At 36.2% G+C, this 22,516-nt stretch overlaps 1 protein-coding gene across 3 annotated transcripts in view; it reads right to left on the reverse strand.

Annotated features, from left to right (window-relative positions):
• Window positions 1–1,018: 1,018 nt before the first annotated feature.
• The window catches only part of FBXL17 (F-box and leucine rich repeat protein 17), a 290,036-nt gene continuing 268,538 nt past the window's right edge, over window positions 1,019–22,516 (reverse strand). Inside the window, exons 8-10 of one of the 3 annotated variants that reach the window (XM_069777472.1) lie at window positions 18,062–18,204; window positions 10,745–10,860; window positions 3,837–3,975 (exon numbers count right to left, since the gene is read on the reverse strand). In XM_069777472.1, the coding sequence (XP_069633573.1) occupies window positions 3,972–3,975; window positions 10,745–10,860; window positions 18,062–18,204 (263 nt within the window). In that variant the 3' untranslated portion in view covers window positions 3,837–3,971. Of the gene's footprint in view, window positions 3,976–8,585; window positions 8,652–10,744; window positions 10,861–18,061; window positions 18,205–22,516 lie in introns of all 3 variants that reach the window. The other 2 variants (XR_011323445.1, XM_069777471.1) reach the window with 2 other exon arrangements.

Consider the following 22,516-nt stretch of genomic DNA (forward strand, 5'->3'; position numbering starts at 1 on the left):
CTTTAAGTGGAGAGAGATGGGTAGAGCAACCACCAAGTGAACTATTTGAGTGGTATTAAAACAGAATTATACCTGGATTTAGACGAACAAATGACTGAAAATAAAGGTTATCTGTCTTTTTTCTACAACCACCCACTGCTTAGTTAAGAAAGCACTTAAGAGTTTGCCTTAGCCTCCTCTTCTGCAGGTTTAACAAGCCCAGCTCCTCCAGCCTAGAAACATCTCTGATAACATGAATGCTGAATCACAGGCTACCTGCCTTAATGGCAAGTTTACAGAAAGACCTTGAAGGAACAAAGACATTTTGTCAGTAAAGTAGGCCTGTTGGAACCCTGGAAATCCAGCACGTAAGCTGCCTGTGAGTTTCTTAATCCACTGCAAGTTTGGAGTAATTGAAAACATGAGTAATTTTTCTTTTTACAAAAGGCAATAGTTTTTCCTTTTCCCCTAAATGGTATTTCCCCTAAATGACATTTCAAAAATTAAAGAGTGTGCAACATTGTTATTTATTCCTATAAAACTACTTAGGAAATATTGATTTATTATAAAGAAATTAAAGAGCTATCTGTGACAACACTGCAGTTAGAAGAACATTTTTCTGTCTAGAATTCTTATACCACATAAACTTCCAAATTAGGTAAATGACAAGATCCATGGAAATTAATTAGCCACACTGAGATCTACAAAGATTAATATGTTCAGAAAAATAAGAGAGCGATGAATAGCCAGTAAAAGGCAAAACTACTGGAATTGGCTTAATAGCAAAAGTTAAAAGAGATGACCAACTAGATTTGTAGTATATAAAAAAACTTTAGAGTTATAGAGTATTTTAGGTTGAAAAAGATCTCTGGAGGTGATCTAGTCAAACTCTGTCACTCACAATGGGGATGGGGCCAGCTTGGATTAGTTTCTCAGACCATGTCCAGATGAGTTCTGCATATTCAAGGGTGGAGATCTCAGTCTTTATGTTAGCATAGTCTAAGTACAGTTAGCAGCACAGATAAACAGAAGACACTACATCTTTACTCTCTCTTTTATTAAAACCCATTACAAGATCAAAGGTGTCACGAAAAAATAGAAACTTACAAACTGTGTGAATAGTTTTAATGTACTCATAAAAAGACATTAAATGGAAAATGACTAAGATTCTGTACTATATCTACAATATAATGCATCGGCTTTATTCTGAAAATATTGTTGTCATTTTTGAGTAAATAAAAAGCCTAGCATTATGCACATTCACATGTATTTACCACTTATTTAAAGCAAAAACTTCGCATATATTTTTTCCAGAGAAATTAGTTCATCCCCATTTTTAAAAGTCTAATAAGAAAACATTCAACACTCTCACTGGAATTACTGTGAGCTGATGTTTCTTTTGTAAAAAATTATGCTATGGACATCAACAAACAGTCTTACAGAGAGTTATACAGCCATACTAAACAAGCTTCTAGGTTATGCTGCATGAGACCTTCTGGATTTGCAAAAAATTTTGACAATAATGGCAACTCTTCAGCTGAAGCTTAAGCATTTCATACTTTGGATTAAAATGCTGTAACCTTTGAAGAACAAATACCCAGTGTTACACACCTGAAAACATTCTTAACCAAATGGTAATACTCTAAAGGTTAACGCAACTTCAAATTGAAGCTGAAATGCCTATATCTTCACTATCCCCTGGTAAAATTATACTGCTTAGAATGCAATGTGACACACAGAAAATTAATCTTTTTATGTATTTACTCTGGGTATTTTCTTGCAGACACTGTATTATGAAGCATCTGATCCTACAAAATGATACCCACAATGGGACTTGTGTTTAGATGGCCTTCTTGAGGTAAGCACTTTGCATTGTAAGATCTGTTGTAAAGTAACAACCACACAGGAAACGAGAGGAATCCTGTTACTGGCTTACCCATTCATCTGAATTTCCCTCAACATGTACTCAACAACATAACAGCATAGTGTTATGGGTTTGTGTGGCGTGTTTTTTTGGTAGCGGGGGAGGGGGCCGCAGGGGTGGCTCCTCTGAGAAGCTGCCAGAAGCTTCCCCAGCTCCAAGTTGGACCTGCCGCAGGCCAAGGCTGAGCCCACTAGTGACAGTGGTAGTGCCTCTGGGAGAACAGATTTTAGAGGGCAAAGCTGCAGTGGGGGAGGGGAGTGGGATGTGAGAGAAACCCCTCTGCAGACACCAAGGTCAGAGAAGAAGGAGGGGAGGAGGTGCGATGGAGGATGGGATGCCCCTGCAGCCCGTGGTGAGACGGCAGGCTGTTCCCCTCAGCCCATGGAGGGGAGTGGGGGAGCAGATGCCCACCTGCAGCCTGGGGAAGGAGCCCACGCTGGAGCAGGGGGATAACCCTGAAGATGGCCGTGACTCCATGGGAAAGCCTGCACTGGAGCAGTCTGTGACTGAAGGACTGCAGAGCGTGGAAAGGACCCACACTGGAGCAGTTCATGAAGAATGGCAGCCTGTGGGAAGGACTCACATTGGAGAAGTTCGTGGAAGACTGACTCCTGTGGGAGGGACCCCATGCCAGAGCAGGGAACGAGTGAGGAGTCCTCCTCCCCCTGAGGAGGAAGGAGCGGCAGAGACAAGGTGTGGTGAGCTGACCCCAGCCCCCATCCCCTGTTCCCCTGCACTGCTGGGGGGAGGAGGGAGAGAGAATCGGGAGTGGGGTTGAGCTGGGAAGGAGGGACGGGTGGGGGGAAGGTGTTCTAGGGTTTGGCTTTACTTCCTAATATCCTTGTTTTGATTTGATTGGTAGTAAATTAAATTGATTTTGTTTCTTCCCCAAGTTGAGCCTGTCTCATGCTCATGACCATAAGTGGTCAGTGATCCCTCCCTGCCCTTGTCTCGACCCACAAGCCTGCCTTTATATTTCTCCTCATCCCACTGTGGCTGGTGGGGGAGGAGTGAGGGAGCGGCTGCGTGGTGCTTTGTCACCGGCTGGGCTGAAACCATGACACATAGTCAAAGGAGACAAGTTCATTTGAAAAATAAAGTAATTTTTTCAAGCAGATATTTAAACATTGTCTGTTAACTTATTTCTGATAGTTGATGTATTCAATTATTGTTTGACTTTACGAAGTAGGAACTGGTTATCAGTGTTAGATTAAGCACTGTTAACTCACTTATAAAAATGGCAAGGTGGAAAGATTTGAAAGTCTCCGCAGCACTTCTTTATTTTAAACAAAACAAAATGAAAGAAGATAACAATTCTGTTGAGTGATAGAAAATAAGATTGTCCATTAAATACCCATTCTCTCATCATCATTGTTTACTAAGATTTCTGTTTGATGATTTGTATAATTATCAAAATGTGTGTAAGAAGATCACAGTTCTTTGTAGATTTTCTTATTACTGTGCATCTTAAAACTCCTGGGATAACTTTAGTAAATAATAAGCATCAAATTTAATTCCCAGTTTCAACACAGGCCTCTGTTGATCAACTGCACCGGTGCTAGCACTGAGTTACCATTTACAAATCAATGGAAACACCCATGACCAAAGCAAAGTAAACTAAACAGTGGAAAACAAGTTTAACATCTTCTATAACTCAAACTATCCAGAGAACTAGTAGGAATCCACTTCAAGAAATCTGCCAAAGGCTTTTATATCTTTTATGCTAACAAAACCACAATGCATTTCTAAAGTTTTGCTTCAATATTAGTACTTAGTTGTACATTACATTAAAGTCAGCGTACAGCATTTGCCATTTTACTGTAACCTCTGGAAACTCACAATTATATTGCATCATATGAGAGTTGTGAACCCTGTGTAATCCCCATTAAAACTACTGAATGCCACAGAGTGGAACTCTCATGTTGTATAGGAGGTTAAGAGGCAGTAGACATACTGGGAGTCCAGCCCATTTGATAAGCCCGTTCCAATGTCCTCTTGCAATCCTGCAGCACAGTACTGAAGGTTATATGCGGATACTGCTGCACTAGCTGCTCTACTGTGGCTTCATTCACCTGCAATCAAAGAAAAGAATCTGTGATGTGCAAAAAGTGAATAAAAAGGGCAACATTATGCAAGCTAAATGAATGATCGAACTTTGGACTCCTGGGAGAACTTGCAGGATTGGGCTCTTCACTGATACTATAGGTCTGGGTGCATTTAACACAAAACAAATATACAGAACGTAATGTTCTGTTAGAGAATAAAAAACCCCAAAATACACCTTGATTTTATTGTAAAGGGAGAAGTTTTAATAACATTCTGGTAAATACTGTTTGATTATTTTAGATTGAAAGCAAACAGGAAAGACAAATAGTCTCCATTTGAAAACAGCTTTGTTTAGAGAACTGCAACAACGTTTAACAATCTATTAAACTGCTTTCATTCCATGCTTGACTATGTTGGCCACTCATAGTGCCCCAAACCTAATTATTCAAAGAAACGCCATCCTGTTTAACAACGTGCTGCCCAGAGTAACAGATTTTTATCTTGAAATAGAAGCAGATGTATTCAAACTTGCTCAAGCAGACATACGTTTGAAATGCAGGATTTTCTTGGCTTTGGAAAATGAAACTTGATTACATCTATTAATTAATTTATGGCACAGTTATGATACTTTTATACATACTAAGCAGTAACTCCACAATTAACCTTACTGAAATGAACTTCCACTGTATGGTAGCTATCAATGTGGTTGCAATGAAAAATAAGAAATAACATGACTAAACACAGGAAAAAGAATGAAAATTATTCTGTATTGCAGGTAGATCAATTTACCAATCTACCAATTATTAATATAAGTCAACTTTTCCAAAGGTTAAAAGTCCTGCATGTCTTCACATACATCACTGGCAGAAATTTTTATTTTAGCCTTTTGGTGTGAGGCTAACACTGCACAAAGGGTGTTGCGGGCAGAAATGGTAGGATCAATAATGAAAACATACAAGCTTGTCGGGTCTGGGATGTCCCTCCTAAATCTTAGACATCAAAGGTAGCACCTTTATTCCTGATTAGACAAAGCAATCAGAGAAGCCTAGCTAAACCTAACACCTTTACAATGGCAGCGCTGTGAGGGGATTAATTTGTCAATTACTTTTAAGATGATTGCAGTTCATATCACAGAAGTAGACAGCTTTCTTCAGCCTTTAGATAAATAAAAGATTAACCTAAGAACCATAACTTCTACGTAGGTCTCTTTGAAATCTTTGCTGAACACTTGGGTATTTTAAAATGCATTGACACTACATTTAAATACTGAACCACCTAGATTAGTAAGATGTACAACTGATATCATCGTTTGCCTTTTCCCCCACAGTGTTCCACATTCAAGGCCAAAAGTGAAAAAACAGACTAAAATGTTTAACACCATTACAAAGATACATCTTGGGAATAATATTTTGAAGCACAGTGACCACAGTATCTAATAATATTTTTGTCCTTAAAAGATAACAAGGAGCGCATCCTTCTGAACAGTGACTGCACCCAATGACAAGGATAAATGAAAGGTTTAATATCCAGTTCTTCTACTTTGATAATAGAAACACTCAATCTTTATTGGAAGTTTCATCTAGCTGAGACTGACTTGGACAGAAAACTGGTTTAACTTCCCTTCATAGCACAAACTGTACTCTTTTGGCAAATTACTACGTTACAGTAACATCTTCCAATGCTGAAAAGCAAGAAGTGACTTTTAATATATCAAAATGAAATCAGAGATAGCACAAGTCCTCCAAAATATTTGATATTTATAGCTGAATACATACTTTCAAACTGTCTGCAACACTTCATAGAAATACTGCTTGGAAGGGAAGAATCCCCTAAAGTAGCAGTATTTGCTACTTTTTGCTATTCAGAAATAGTCAAAAGCCTCTTTTCTTTACACTTGTAGTGCACACAGCCATGGCAAAATCTATCATACTACCACAAACTTCTCTTAATGGTTAACTCAGACACAACGAAAATGCTTACCACAGACAGCTGCTCATTCTGCTCTTTCATAATGGGAAACTTAAAGAAGAGATATTGTTTATCTATCTGCAAATATTACTAGTAGATAGAGATTATAATGATTTGACACATACCCATTGGGCTTTATTTGTTAGAATAGCTTTAGAGACAATATCATAAGCAGATTTTCTGTTACAGGGAACAAATAATAAGGCAAATTTGTTACAAAGATCATGTTCAAACACAGGAAGATAGGTGATGATCTCCATGTTCTCATGGACATGACCTCCATGCCCTGGTGTCTGACTTAGGACTGAACACATTTACAGAAGCTACAGTCTAGCTAGATAAAAGCTAATGTATTTACTACAAGTCTAACTTAAGTGAAATAGCATGGCCCATGATACTCATGAAGAGAGATGATGTTACAATGGTATCTTTTAGTCTTAAAACCTATGAAGAAATCTATGGTAAACCTTCTAGCACTAGCCATGTGTCCTACGTTTTTTCTGATACAATTATTACTGGATAAAACAATATTTAATAAAATTGTTACCAACTGCTATTACTACTTTACTAAACAGGATAAGGAAACTTTTGGTATTGAGTGCCATATACAGTTACAAAATAAACATGAACATGCAGAAGGCAGGTAAAGTCATTGCAGAAGTGACACTCACAATATCAGCTATTTTATGAACAAAATCTAAATAGTAGAAGGTTTTCTGCACTTTTGCTGGAGTGTTAAATGAGCATTTTAAATTATTAATTTGATCCTAGACAATAACTTGAGTGGTATTAAACAGAAAAGTAACAACAACAACAAATCCTATGTACACATTTGGAATCTTAACAGTTACAGAAAGAAATTACTCTGAGTTTAAAAAATTGAGTTTACTCTCATGACAGAGGAAAAAACTATCCTACCAAGCTTCATGATAAATGGTCAAATACATGTAACTTTTAACTAAGTGTAAATATTTTTAATCCTAAGAAAGTAACAGCAAATAGTTAAGAATCATGATAGACAAAATAAATTCAATGTAAGATTACACAACAGAAGAGGGAGAAAAAGGATCCTACTTGGCAGTGGGACAACCTACATGGATCCCAGCATGAGAAACAAATGTGGATAGTTAAGCCACAAATGATCCCCTTTCAGAAGACTTTGAAAGCTTTTCTTTTACCATGAGAAAAGTCAGGCCAATCACTAAAACAGTGTAAAATTTTTAGTATTTTAAACTTTCTGTAGTATTGGACTAAAACTGCGCTACCTAAATCATAGGAAAATTGTGAAATCAAAATTTTGTTCTTTGTTAATGAATGAGATAAGGAATATCTAAGTCAGCTCCATTAGTATCCTTGTCATCAGTTCCCCTATGGTAGGATTAAGATTAAAAGAAGCCTTATACCTAACCATTAGAACACAAGCTTCTGTCTGTTTGTTAAGATGCAGTCTGGCTGGTAATAAAACGAAAGTACTGAATGCTATTCCCAAAATACATTCATTACATAAACAGAGCAATTTTCCCTTCTGAGCTTTAACAGTCTTGTTCAATGAATGAAAACTAAAAATCTTCACATCTTAATATGCTTTAAAAGTTGTATTTTTTCTTCCACAGAACTTTCATTAATCTTCATCTTTTATGTTGTCAAAAGGAAGACTACTGTCTGAAGATAAACTAGTTATATTATCTAATACATAATCTTTTATTTGAATTTGAATAGCCCTTCAATTATGTTTTAACACATAATGAAAGAATGGAGTCCTTATCATTAAGAGTCAAAGTAATAGGTTTGTGTGAATCCTGGTCATCAAACAGAAAAAATAAAACAACAACAAATATTGGTTTGAAGCTCATTTTTTCTTATTCCAGGCCAAAGAATAGATTCAAAAAACAAAGGAGAAGATGGGTTACAGAAACTGGCAGGACCAAGTGATATCATCTTTTAACTCAATTAGAGCAGTTATTTAAAGGTCACAATTTTGAGTAGCCTACTTCCCAGTTGAATATACTTGACTTTGTGACAAATGTTATCTGAGGTGGAACCGCCTTAATTTCTTTTTCTGATGATAGTGTGGTTGTGCAGAGATATTCAAATATTATCTGCACTAGCGAAAAAGCATACTTCCTCATGTGACAGTTAGGAATTCACCTGGGAAAGAAGAACACGAATACCCATGTAGTTCATGTGAAGTGGAAGAACATTCACAAAACGGTTTTAGGAGTGCTTCTTTGGAGGACTTTAATCTCACTTTGGTTGGTATACACATAATATGGGTGAAATGTTGAGAAAAATGGCAAATCAGTGTTCAAAACTCTTTCTCTCCTTTAGGTAAAATGATCTACCTACAACAGAAAGCTTGAAAAACCTGTCCGGTCTGTAAATATTTTTCCCAGAATAAACTAACTGGCATTTATGAGCTGATTCTTCAGGTTCAGGATAAACTGAAACTACAGTTTTCAATTTTTAAGCTACTCTCCGAAAAATATTCACTCAGATTTTTGATCTGGTATGCTAGGCTTAGTCATCTGGTCTGGTTGCCAGTATTTACTGATTTAGTACACCCGTTGTATCTGCCACAGACCACCATGAGTAACTTCTAGATTCTAAAATTCAGGAATTTCTGAAGATATCAACAGATTCCAAAGGGCTAGGATCTGTTTTTCTTTACCTTTTGCTTCCATTATGTTCCTAGGAGAGATCTTACTAAATTCAAGGGAGTCAAGTTTTCCTAATCCTGTTGAGATAAATTAGGGATAACAATTGAAACCATCAGGCAAACTAGACATTTCTTTTTAATAAGACTGATAGTTTTATTCACAAATAAGGAACAGAAACAGAGGTTTAAGGACTTTTCCTAAACAGAACCTTCCTACTTTTAGTTAACTTGCCTTTAGTTGATATCATGTCCAGGAGATCTTCTCTTAGATTTGAATACCAAGTGGCACATAAGGGGCTTTAAAAAGCTTTGGTTTTAAACGGAGAGAACTCCTTCACTCTTTCTAAGAAGAGCTGTAAGACTGCCTACTGATCTCAAAAACTCCTGCTATAGGTGTATCAAGGGCAGTCTTAGAATGCAGTTCTGATTCTAAAGCTACTAAAATGTCCCAAGAATGTCTGTGTTGTGTCATTTAGAGCAATACTGAAAAGGGAGAGTAGAGTCATCACCTGAACTGCAAGTTTTATGCTGCTCTACACAGTGAAGAAGCATTCACTGTTAATCTAGAAGTTTTCCTATGTAAGGAAAAGCTTCAAGGTAGCATCCAATTCACTTGATAATTGAAAAGAAAAAGTTATCTCCATTCCAAGTTTGTAACTGAAATCAATAAGCAGCCATATAATCAAAAAAACCCAAGCCCCCCCAAACCTAGGCTCACATGCAAAAACCCCACACTTGAAAAACTGAATTAGTACGAAGGTGCAGTATTAGAACTTCTTAGCAAAACTTGCCGATGCTCCTCAGTGGTTCATAACATCACACGGGGTGGCCTGCTGAAATAACTTTTGCATGGTATCTAAGCTAGCCCTTGGAACAGGCACGTGGCTAGTTGATTTTGGAGAGTGCTGACATCATGGGCACTTTCCTTCTGAGGACAATACAGGTAGGTATCTTCAGTTACACAACTTTATAGGCCAGTCATTAATAAAAAATAACAGACTAAGTTATAACACAGTTGGTCTGCAATATCTGCATAGAAAAGCATTAATAATATATGGAACTGCTAGCTGAATTTTAGAAACCTAGTACTTGTGAAGAATTTTAGGGAAATGTTAGCAGGTGAAAAGTAACATTCACACCAAAGATTTTAAGGGCTACCATACAAATGATGTCTGATAAGAAAGGTTAACAGGGCACAAGTATTATCATTACACCTGTACAACAAAACCAACTTTATGCAAAAGAAATGCAAATTGATTTGTTCTGAAAGGGCTTTCATATCTTGTTATTGACATTTTTGCTTATGGAGTGGTACTGTGGCATTAGGGGTACTGAAATTTGTGTGCATTTCTGTCTCAGTATACAGACAGCAGTATTACGTGAAAGCCAAATTTGTATGTAGTGGACAAAGAAATGACTCTATAGTCATTGTGTGTATGCATAATGATGGATTTAGCACACATTTTATGTTCCACTTTCTCTAATGTTTTAACAATAAAATCCAAAATATACACACTTGGAGTTATTAAGAAACACATTTTCATACATACTTTCTCTTCTCTAAGCTGTAGTTCGCTTCATCCAGTCAGTGTCTTATAAAAAGTGCACTTTGTTTTTTTTTCTGCTAATACTTGAATGAATTATATTCTCAGGTGGCCCAATTATAACTGTTGCCTGTAGCCATAACAAAATTAAAGATTTCTGGAAACGTTTTGTGTGAAGTGCACTTGATCAGCTAAGGCAGACATATTCCACAGAGTTTCAGTGACTGCCCTCATGCCCAGGGGCAGAACCTTTGTTTAGGACTTTAATAAAATAACAGCACTGCCAGTATTAGCACAATATCCTATAGTCCAAATAAAGTCCCTTACAATTTCAGCAAAGAATGTAAGAATGCGTTTTGACTTAACAGATGCTGTTATTTACAAAAAAAAAAAAAAAAAAGCATACATGCACACACATACAAACACTGTATTGTGGACTCATAAATAATGAAATTGATGAATATAGTCTGACGTACTATTATTATCAGCATGACATTTGACAACTTAATTGTGTTAAATCCTCACAATTAATTTCCCACTAACATTTGGAAAGGGCAAGGAGCACGTAAACTGAAATATCTGTAATCTTTTCTGCCATGTGAAGTGAAATAAACAGAATACACAAACCTTCTAATATTCAATGGTAGCACTTCTGGAAGGATTTCAGAAAATGTAGCAAGGTTGCTTGTGGAGTATAGCCCCTTCACAGTTCTTTGCTTAAATCTCAACCGAAAAGTAGAGTCCTAGAGGGATGAAATTCATTGTTGTGGTTGTTTACACAGGTGAATTCTATTGCCTCAAACTGCCAGTCCTTGCACAATTGCTGCAGTCACTGCATTGCTGCAAACTAACAAAATAATCCATTTCAGGTTTCTGTGAGTTTACATAGTTTTCTAGCAGAGCCATCATTTCAGGGCTTGCTGTTCTAATCATTACTGCCGACACAATATTGAACATTAAAATTGTATAAGTCATAAAAGTTTTCATTCTCAATTCTCTTTGCTTATTGTGAGGGTTTACTTTCCTATTAAATCAGAAGACCATTCTGAAGGAGCCTTTTAGTTTGATTGGTTGGTTGGTTTGCTAATTCTGTTCATTTCAATCAGATTAGTTTCTAGACTCCACCAATACAAGATCTGAAGGTAAAAATATTACCAGTATCATAAGCATTTCAAATTTATGATAAAACTATGTGTTGCTTTGTTTTGACTTATAAAAATTGGCGTTAATGAAGACCCATATGCAGTGAAATGACAGTGTTTACTTATATAGTGATAAATAATCTTTCAGATTACTTTCTGCCTGTTGAATTTATATTTTGAGTATTTGAATATTTTCCCTCCTATTCTTCTACATTAACAATAATTTGAGCACATTATTGTAATACTTGTCAAAATGATGGCATGTAGAACTAACAGAGAAAACAAAAGTTGCCAGCTGGCAAAAATGACTGGAAGTTCCAAGGTACAATGCTTCTAAAAAATTTATCTTTTTTTTGATCATAAAAATGCTGACTACTTCACATTGCATTTTTCCATAATAGTTTGCCTTATCCTGATTTTGAAACATTGATCAGTACCTGAGGGTCCATCTTTCTATTACAGTATAACATGGTCAGGTGGTTGCTTTTTAAAAACAAGGACAGATTCATTAACTCAGTAAGATTCCATCTTCAGCCTACTGCCAAGGATTTGTTGCTGAACTATCAACCTGGAAGATAAAAATCTTTTGGTAAAGAAACAGTTAAACTAGTAGTACAAGAAGTTTGATTTGTATAAAGAATCCTTTTTTTATATTTTAGCAGATGCTTTCGTTCACACACGTAATGGATCTGTTATCCTAGTTAGCTAGGGAAAAAAGAAGTATTGTTCAGTCTTTTAAAATTGTATTGAAAACCAAAGTGAAATAAATGCTATTTTTCTTTTGTTGTGGCTTAGCAATGATAACTGTAGTTTCTTTCTAATGGGATTCACAGATTTTATGAATCTAAATTCTTCATTATTCATAGAGAGACGTATCAATCACAGCTCCTACGTTATATATATAAAACTTTAAAAAATACAGTGCATCCTTTTTAATATGCGGCAACTTAACTTGAACAAATTATAGTGATTTAAGAGAAAGTAAGTGCCATAGACTTTTTCTTAAATGGAAGGATTGGATATTTTCAGTCCTCTTCAATATCACAAAACCATAATTTCAAATTTCTAAATGAACCCCTTAAAATATAAAAGAAGAAATGGTAGCAATTTGTCAGGTTTTTTGATCAGGCTAATGATAGTTAGCATTTTCTGAAGGTGGAAGGCAAATTGCTGAGACAATTACATTAAAACAAGACATGGCTCTGTACTCTTGCTGTTCTACTGTTGATTAAGAACAGTTCAGCTCAAAAATGTATTTGAAATTTGAAGATGTATCTCTAGAACCTAAGAGCTTATCCTTTTTCATCTACTTGAGTTACAGGCTATCTATGTAAATTAAAAGTTTGTGGATGAAAGGTAAAAATGTTCCCAGTCATGCTTATGCATATGCATATATATAAAATGTGGAAAACTCTTTTTGCCCTGAGTTGGTAAATTTTTTCACAAGATGGCATTTCCTCATATACAACAGGAGCTGCATCCCAGTTAGACTAATGATTTGCAGTTTGCACAGGATATATATTTACAAACATTTCTAAAACAGATTTTATAGAAGGATAAAGTGATAAATTATTTTAAAAATCTACTGATTTTCTAAAAATCTTATTCTTACTTAAGATGTAAATGATTTCTTAGTGGACCATTTTTATTTTTAGGGGTCATCTATCTTCCTTCCTCTCTCTGGTAATATAAAAGAGTTTGTCTTTTTGTCAGTTGTACTGACCATCAATTTTTGTGCTCTAACACCTCACTAAAACTGTAACAGGAACTACATGCTACAATTCACCCGAGAAAGTCATCTGGAATAAGTTACAAGCTTTCAGAAGTATTTTCATGAAAAGCAACCTGAATTTCTCAAAAAAAAAAAAAAAAAAAAAAAGGCAAGGAATAAAGGCCATGATGATTTATTAACTGAAGTTGTGTATCCACTCACAGCCAACTTTGTCAGACTCACTTAATTTCATTCACACATAGCTGTGAATGTGGAATTTTGTAGCCTCTGTTTTTCAGTGTCATTTTTCTGCACATTTTCCCAAAAAATGTCTCCTGCATTTACGTGGTAGCACTGCTGATAACCATTGCAAATAGCACCACAGCTATAGGAAAAGGGTTGTGAAATATGAAAATCTGTGTGACAAAAGTTGCAAACTCCTCTGGAAGATTATTCTGACACATTGTTCAACCAGCCAAGCTATCAGCCAGAAAAACAGATCAAATTTTTAGCCACTATTTCCTAGGTGATATGCAGCCATTTTCCACAAGGGTGAGTATTTCAAACTGCGATTATTTAAAGTTGTTTGGGTTGTTGTGAAAGCACAATAAAGAAAGGCTACAAAGACATCTTTAAAATGAGTTCTAGCAATAAATAGCATAGAGTTTAAAAAGCATCACCCTCTTTCTCTGATTTATTTTGGAAATATGAAATACAAAATATTTAGAAATAATTAAGTAACGACAATCAGTAAGTATGACCTAGATCAGTTTAGGGTAGGAATGTACAGAATTGTGTTCAGAAAAAGAAGATTGAAATGTGGATTTGAATCTGTGAATCTGATGTAGGCATCTTTTTATGCCCTTAGGATGCAAGTACAGCTCTTAGGAATCCTGATGTCAGTGTTTGTGGGAGAAAAGAAAGTACCCCATAACTGCCCACATCTCTCTCAAAGTATTTATAGGAAAGGACGAATTATACTTTAAAAAATATACTTTCCTAAGCTGTGATAAAAAAAATACAGAGCTACAATTAGAATTTGGTTTGGAGAATGGATCTTCATGTCCCCTTTCTGCTGTAAAGGGACTGAACTGAGGTGAAATACCCCCTGGTTCTGGAGACAACTCTCTGCCTTAGTATTTACTGAGGTGACAGATCAGACCTTCAGTGTATCCTGGCAGTACACAAATCAGCTACAGGCTCCCACACACCCACATCAAGTCCCAAAACACAACCTTGGGCTGCAGCCCACAACAGCACAGCACTCCTCTATGCAGAGAAACTGGGAGTTTGTGGTTTTCCTGTGCTGTCAGAGCATCGGGAAGAGGCGATACGAGGGAATGAAACCTGGCTCACTGCCCCTGGGAGTGGGGCACAGCACGAATGTAGGTGGTAACACCAGAATGCAAAACAGAAATACTCTATCTTTTATACCTTTTCCAATTACAACCCTCTAAAATGTCCTGCTTGGGCCTTAAATAACTACTGATTTTATCTCATACTGCTTTCAAAAGAAATGGAGACTCAGAATGGCAACATTTACTGAAATACGTGACTTGTGCAGTCCCAAGTGCTCTCAGGTGCCTGTACAGACCCACGCATACGTATGCACACAAATACGTATTTGCACACAAGTTGATACCCTGTACCATGAGAAAGATCAGAAGGGAGAAGGGTCCTAGCTACTTCCAAGTAAATGTTGATGTTTGTATGCAGGCAACTGGAGAATTTAATTGTTCAAAATATAGGCACTTAAAAACATTTGGGGTCTACTTTCTGAACACCTAAATACTTTCGGAGGACTGGGTCACAGTCTCTCAGAAGCCTATCTGACACAGAAAACTAATGGTATGTGTCTCGCTGTACCTATGCTGTGCAATGCAGGACCCTGTAGAGATCAAGCTAGCATTTCCTGAGCTACTCATGGAGATGGAAGCAGTTAAGTTATAATACCACATCTATCAGATGGTATCTCATGAGCCTTGCTGAGTGCTAACTGTCCTGGATGAGGTGCTGTACTTTGGCAGTTAAGCTGCTATTGGAATTTATGCCCATGTGTCCACACTGCCCTGCACCTTTCCAGTAGTACCAGTTTGTTCAGAGCTCCCTCCAGGCCTCAGACAGCACTGCTGTGTAGCGCAGGGAAAGCTGAATTTGCCTAAAGTCATGGAGATGCTGAGGAAAATTAGAAAAAAAAGAAGAGATATTTGCTCAGTAACCTTGTCCCTAATATTTTTACATTGAAAAGAATATTTAGATTTTGTGTATCTAAGCATAAACATGTTTTCTAAACCAAAATTCTACTATGGATAGTTCTGAAAGACTTTCAGCATTTAGTAATCTTTGACTTTTTTCTGTATGTGATTCGTGAATAGCGATTACATTGCTATTTGGCAACACTTAAATGTTGAAAAATTAGTGTTAAAATGCTTACTAGAAAACTTCCAGCTTAAATATATGCCCTTATTATGATGATCTCATGGTAAAGTCAGCATTTTTTATGAGACTTCTCAACATAATGACATTTGTTTTAAGGCAAAGACCATATTGCTCCTGTGGTGTGCATGTTAGATGGTAGGAAACATGATAAAAAGAAAGGTCATGGCAACAGCAGTTTGATGAAAAATGAATAATTTGATTATTGTCATGGTGTGGATCAATAATGCTCTGCATCTACTGAAGCACATTGCCTGGAGGCACTCAGATAATCAATGGCATAAAACAGAGCCTGCCTTTACCCAGGCTTGCAGCCTCTCTGATCTTTCTTGGGAGGACCCTTGACGCCTCTAATTTATGTCAACTGCATATCAAAGAAATTCCAAAGAGCCTGGGTCATAAAGAGTATTTTAGTGGTAACCATTTGAAGTCTACTTACATATGTTCCTTATGTAACTGTTTAAGTACTTCCCCTCCAATGCCTGGGAATTCCTAGACATGCATAAATGCTACCTGGTACTAGCATAACAGTCAGTACCTTAGAAAAGGAAAGCAGGTTAGAAGAGGCAAATCTTCTAACCCTCTCTTCACTGCAAGCTGACAAGAGTCCAAAGACAAGAATTTCAGTCAATGCGGCATGTAAACAAACCCCTCTGCACCACCCAAGAATTCTCTTTAATGATGTGCTGGACACTGACATTTTTAATTTAATAGAGCAGCCACTGGAAAAAATTAGTTCTGCATGATATTGGGGAGAGACAGTTGAAGACATGATTTTGTTCAGTAATTTCTCTGTTCATTTGCAGTGGAAAAAGGGAGCTGGCATCTTCTAGCTGCCAAAACCTCTTAAGTCAAGGGTACTTACTTCATTCTGTCTGTGAAGCTATTTTTCCCATCAAGGCTTTGCAAACAAGAAAATAATTCTCAGTGATAGTCCTGCTACTGTAGTGTTTGCTGTAACAGCATTTAATAATTTCTTAACAACTTTTAGCTGCCATACTTTGAATACTTGTATACATGCACACATGCACATGTGCACGCACACACACACACATACACACACACACTTGCAGGCACACAGTCAACATTGCTTTTCTATCTTCCCTGAAGCTTTCTCAAAAAATACTTCTTTTTTCCTTTTAGCAGTTGACATTCATAACACAAAAGATGGTGTATAATCCTTTGTAAAGAACTAGGAAAGCATTAACCAGCAATTAGAGGAATACAGACTGTAGTACCTACAGTTTAACTGATAAGGTCGTAAAACTTGTTTTCAGCATCAAGATCATGGACTTTCTATAGCAGCTGAAGACAGGATAGAATTATTGCACTTATTAGATCCTTGGTGGTTGTTCAACATTAGCTAAATCCACAAAATAAATATATGTGTAAAATTGATCAGATGATTCAGGGTCAGATCTAATTCCCAAGGTCAAGTAACCCTTTGAACATTCTTTAAGTACCTAATCTTAGCACAGCCCATCACAGAGACTCATGCGCTCTTTTTGTCTATTGGCTCTTACAAAATACTAATGTTTAGGAGATTAAGTGGAGTCAGCTTTAATAGACAGAGCAATTCTTCCAAAGTGCTTAACCTCCCCTCAAACTGTAAACTGTCTAAGGCTGGGTTTGCAAAATGCTATTCCTAACTTTACAACTGACCTGGAAATTATAATTCCTTGCCAGTTGAAATACTAGGGTTTGTAACTGTCTTCTATAAAGCACTGCAAGGGATGCAAGGCAATGGTTTTGAGCATGAAGTTTCTTAGACTAAAAACCTGTGTTTCCACAGGCTGTGTCCAATCAAAAATTCATAAGCCTGACAGACATGCTTATGATGGGCATCACCAGCTGGACGTTTCGTTCATGATGGCTGGAAAAGAAACAATCTTGCAGGTATATTTGAAGATTTGAGATCAGAGACTCTGAACCTCCAATGACTTTGAGTTATTTCTGCTGTGTTCCCAGGCCTCTTGTTCCCTCTTCTCTCAACACAGACATGATTCCTGAAGTCTATATACAGGGTGAAGTGGAGCTGGACTGCCTTGTCCTCTTTTCTTCTAATGATGAAGTGCTAAAACTTACATTCTTAACATATTCCACGTAGGAAAGCTAAATAATAAGAAATCCAGTACTTTTTTTCTTTTTTATTAGCATTATGGTTTCATCCAAATCCTTGTCCTTGTGTTTTCAAAACCATTATATATAAGCAAGAATACAGATGTATAGAAAATCACTCTCAAAGTAACACGGAAGTATTTTTATTATTCTTTTGTTTCTTTTTTCCTTTCTTTTTAAAAAACAATGTAGTCTGTCATAGTAATGACGTGACATACCAATCACTTTTAGCGAAAAATATTCAAAACCCTCAGAGGGCAGATTTTATATAAAACTTTTGTGAGCACCTCAGGCTGTGGGTGTATTTTGAAAATCTGTGTCTGCAAAAATTTATAATGTTATTTTTAGTTCTCTAGATACTTTTTTAGCTAAATATATGAAGACAGTACACTAAAAGAGTTACCACAGTAGTGAATACCAAACCTGTTTGTACAGAAAAACATAAATCTTCCCAACACTCCCTCCCTCACACATACATACACACTCACTCTCACACACACTCAGAAGCAAGCACCAGTTCAAGCAAATGCTCCTTACCTTATCGCATCTCATCAGCCCTAAATATCTGAGAGACTTGCTGCTTTGTGCAATTTGGGTGGCTCCATGGTCTGTGATTTCTTTGCACCATCCAACATCCACTGTCTCTACTGTCATGCTGTATCGTCCAATGGCTATCAGAGCTGTAAAGATATTTAAGGTATGAAATATATAGCTCATGGAGATGGTAAGCTTAGTTCTATGTACACATTAAATGATGTTGAAATTAAATTTTGAGAAGCAGTTGTCATGTACCTTATAAAAGATCTTGTATTTCAGCATTTTCAACTATGAAATAGCTGTTTCTTCAAATTAGGAATACACACATGTGCAAACACATACAAACACATAAATAAACAGATTTTCCTCTATATTCTTCTATCTATCAATCAAGATAAATAAGATTAGTTAGCAGAGGTATTCTATACAAATTCTTTTAATTACTTTTTTTGGAAGGATCAAGGATCAATTAATTCAAATTGAAATAACTATAGAATAAAAGCAATTCTACCTCACTCCTCAGAGAAAATAACTGATTTTATACTATTAACACTTTTTTTTCCAGCAAAATAATATTGCAAAGACAACACAGAGAATAACAGGACATTTGCTATGTCAATAAAATAAATGGGTTTAGAAAATCCTGCAGGTATCTTACATCATACATTTTAAAACTTTATTCTAAAATTGCATATGTTTCCCATTGTTCATATTGATAGTGTAGTAACGATATGTCTCACTTTCATATTTTCCTCATGAACACTTTTCCAATTAAAAAAAAATAATTAAAAAGGCCAGTAGGAATTAAAACAAAAACTTGAATCTTTATAAAAGGAAAGCAAAGAGGATCTGGAAGTTCTGAAAAGACTGAAAAATGGTAGGTAGGAGAAACCTTGAGACATCTGAACAGCCTGGAAGACTTTGTCATGACATGGTTAGTCTGGAATGACAGAAAGGATACAAATCACTAGCACCCTGGTCACCATGGGCTAGAATATTTTTCAGGAAATGCAGGCTTGGAAACTGTTAAGTCAAGTTCGGATTTATTAACAGAAATGAGCAACATCCTTCAGCAACTAAATCTCAGCTTAAGAAAAAAGTCCAAGGTTTCTGGTGTAGTCAGCCATCTGCATGTAGCCAAGGGTCGGCTGTTTACAGTTTTTAACTCTTGTTATAATGCAGTTGCTGAAAAGGAAGATGAATGAGTGACTTAGTCCAAATAATGCAAGTATCTTTAAAAGGATGATTCTTCAGCAGCTGTGGGCCAGCTCTGTTCATGCTACAGAACCTACTGTCTGAAAAAAAAAAAAAGGAATTATGAAGAGCTGGTAGCTCGTGATATGCCAGATGTCAATCCTAGCTAATCAGAGTGTAACTGAGATCTAGAAGCAGCAAGAAAGAACTCACCTGACCTTGCAGTGGTTCTTCAAATACCTGCACTGATGGTAGACAGCAGCAAGGATAATTTGATAATTTATAAATAGTTGGGTAAACTTGATTTGCAAACAAAATCAGCCAAAAGAGGCCAAATACATTCTCAGAAGCTGTGGAAAGTGCAGTACATAATTTTTTTATTGCAGGAGTTCACCAAAAAGGGCACTGATAACTGAATTTTGTAACAGACATAATGAACTTAAGATACAATCATCTATGTAGTTTCATTATGGTTTCATTGATTTTTGTAGGACAATACCAACTCCCTGTTCTCTTCTCAGTACATCCCTAGAAAACAAGTCCTAGTTTTGCAAATAAGTAAATACATGTATAGCAGAACATAAACTTTGTACTTTTTTTAGCAGAGTCCCTTTAAAATACCACTTTAATAAAAATTATAGAGTCAGAAATTTCTGCATATGTTTTGCAATAACAAAACCTATAGCAATTATAGATTATTCTAACTCCACACAAAATGTTACAGACTTGTAGTAGTGCAGGAATACTTAAATCCTGCCATTACATTAGAATACTGTCAGTTAAATGAAATTTCAAATACTGTTTGTATGTGAATATTTTTGCTATTTTTTGTAAAGTTACAATCCTATTCTGTCATTTTCAATGCTTCATGTAAAACTGATAACAAGAAGCATATCAACAGAGAATACTTTTATGGGAGTGACATAAAAGATCATCAGATCACACTGGTGAAGAATTCTCCTACTAAAGGCTTTAAAGGAAATTAGAGATATAATTTCTGGGAGTTCCCTCACAAGACTTAGATTAGAGAGAAAGTAGCAGATGATGCTGTTGAAAGACCAAAAAAGGGTGTTATACTGTGTGCAGAATGCCCAAGACCAAAATATAATCTGAGCATCATTAGTCCAATAAGATGGCCTGAATGTGGCAAAAAGATGGCTTAAAGCATGAAATTTCATGCAGGCATCTTCACGTGCACATATGAAACAAACAGGAAGAATAAAAGATTCTGTCTTATTCATACACATCATTTTGTAACAGCTTATTAACAAAACCATTGTATAACAAAACATAATTTAAAATGTGTTAATTCATTGTTTGATACATTACTCTCTGTATTTTGGCATTTTTGGGGGTAAAGCATTAGGACCATAATTAAATCTCAGTTAAGTTTTATGGATTTTTTATATAAGAACAAAATATTTTTACCTGTTACATAATGGAAAAAAGGACTTAATAATTACTGAAATAATTACAATATAATTATCAAATAACAGAATTTTGCCTCTTTGCAAAACCAGCCTTCACTGCTTGTCTTCTGAACATTTCTACTTTAACCAGCCAATTGTTATCAGTGTTACTTCTTTGAAGTATTAAAAGAATGAAAAAGATCATCCCTGGGATTTGGAAAGCATAAGTAAGCTTCCATAAATCAAAGTGTTTGAGTATAATTTTTGGACTACATTGTTATTACTATATTCTGTTGATTATCAGAAAGCCAGAACACAACTTTAATGATACCATGAGACAACCACCATGTTTTTTGGTACAAGTAACAATACTTACAAGAATAATACAAAAGGGAATAAAAAACCCTCAGGATATTACATATCAATATGCTACATAAAATATGGAATGGAAACAAAAAAAATTTCCAACTGTGACATTTGGGGAGCAGGTCTTTCTAAGTGAACACATTTTGCAGTTCAGAAGTTCCAGACTGATTTTTAGACAACTGTTAATCTGTTGTCTTCACCTGTGTTCCACATTCATTTCTATGCAAATAATTGAATGAAATTTCATGCTTCAATCAATCTGTGTGTCTAATCTGTGCATCAAGTATGTCTTAAGCTAACCATGGCTGGGGTATACTTTAGATTAGGGACTGTTGAATGGATATCGTTTTTGTTTGGCTGGCCCTTCCCTTGCAGCATTCTTCACCACTCAACCCTAACCATTCCTACAAAGCCCCCAGATGTCATATGCACATATTTGATTTTCTGTTTGGCAGTATTAAATAGCTAGGTATTCTCTAATAAGAAGAACAATTGACAACATTTTTCTGGTTTAATTACAAATTACATTAGAAATCAATTATTGTATTATGGATGGCTGAAGACTTACAATATTCTGTCATATGCTAGTAGAAAATCACATATTTATTTTGTACTTTGTCCCCAGATTAGCAGACATCTTTCTGGAAAACCAAATGTTTTGACAAGAGTGTCCAACATTATACTGTAGTCATATATTGCAACAGTTCATCTATCAAATGCATAGAGGGTATGCCATTTTAAAACACCAATGACCAAATTTTCAGAAAATTTCAATGTGTGCAACTACACTCTCACAAGAACACTCCTGGTCAGAGAAAAGATACACTATTCCGTTTCTTTTGGCACTCAGCAGTGGGAGGTAAAGAAAGGCCACAAGAACAGATGAAAATGCAACAATACTTTCCCAGAACACTTTCCTCACATGAAAAAATTGTGGTCAGGGACTTTCTGAACTGGGGTTTATGCCTCTGTACTTCTGTAAGTTCATCTAATCAGTCTCGTAATCCACAAAATCTTTTAGGCTCCACAAGATCCTGTGGCAAGGAGTCCCTCGGTTCAGCTACCTTCTCTTTCGAAAACCACCTTCCCTTGTTTGTTTTGAACCTGCCCTAAAACTTGATCCAGGACTTCCCCTTTTATGACTGCATAGTTCCTTTGCAAATGCTTTCTGGAAATCCCAACAGATTGTATCAACCAGGTCTTCCTTATTCCTTCCTGACTTCTTCAAAGTACTCTGATATGATTGTGAAGCACAACCTCTCTTAACAACAGCTGTGTCAACTCTTCCCAGATATGTCATATTTATTCATATGTTCACTATTGTATTACATATTATTACTAATTTGACTTACACAGATGTCAGGTTTATCAGTTAATATTCTTCTGATTTTTCCTGAAACTTCTTTTTGAAATACCTCTGCCAAGCAATCCTGCAGTAGTCAAGCAGGTTTAAGTGAAGGATTACACAGTGCAGCTAGGAGCTGGG

The sequence above is a fragment of the Haliaeetus albicilla genome, chromosome Z (assembly GCF_947461875.1).
Source record: "Haliaeetus albicilla chromosome Z, bHalAlb1.1, whole genome shotgun sequence".
Classification (NCBI taxonomy): domain Eukaryota; kingdom Metazoa; phylum Chordata; class Aves; order Accipitriformes; family Accipitridae; genus Haliaeetus; species Haliaeetus albicilla.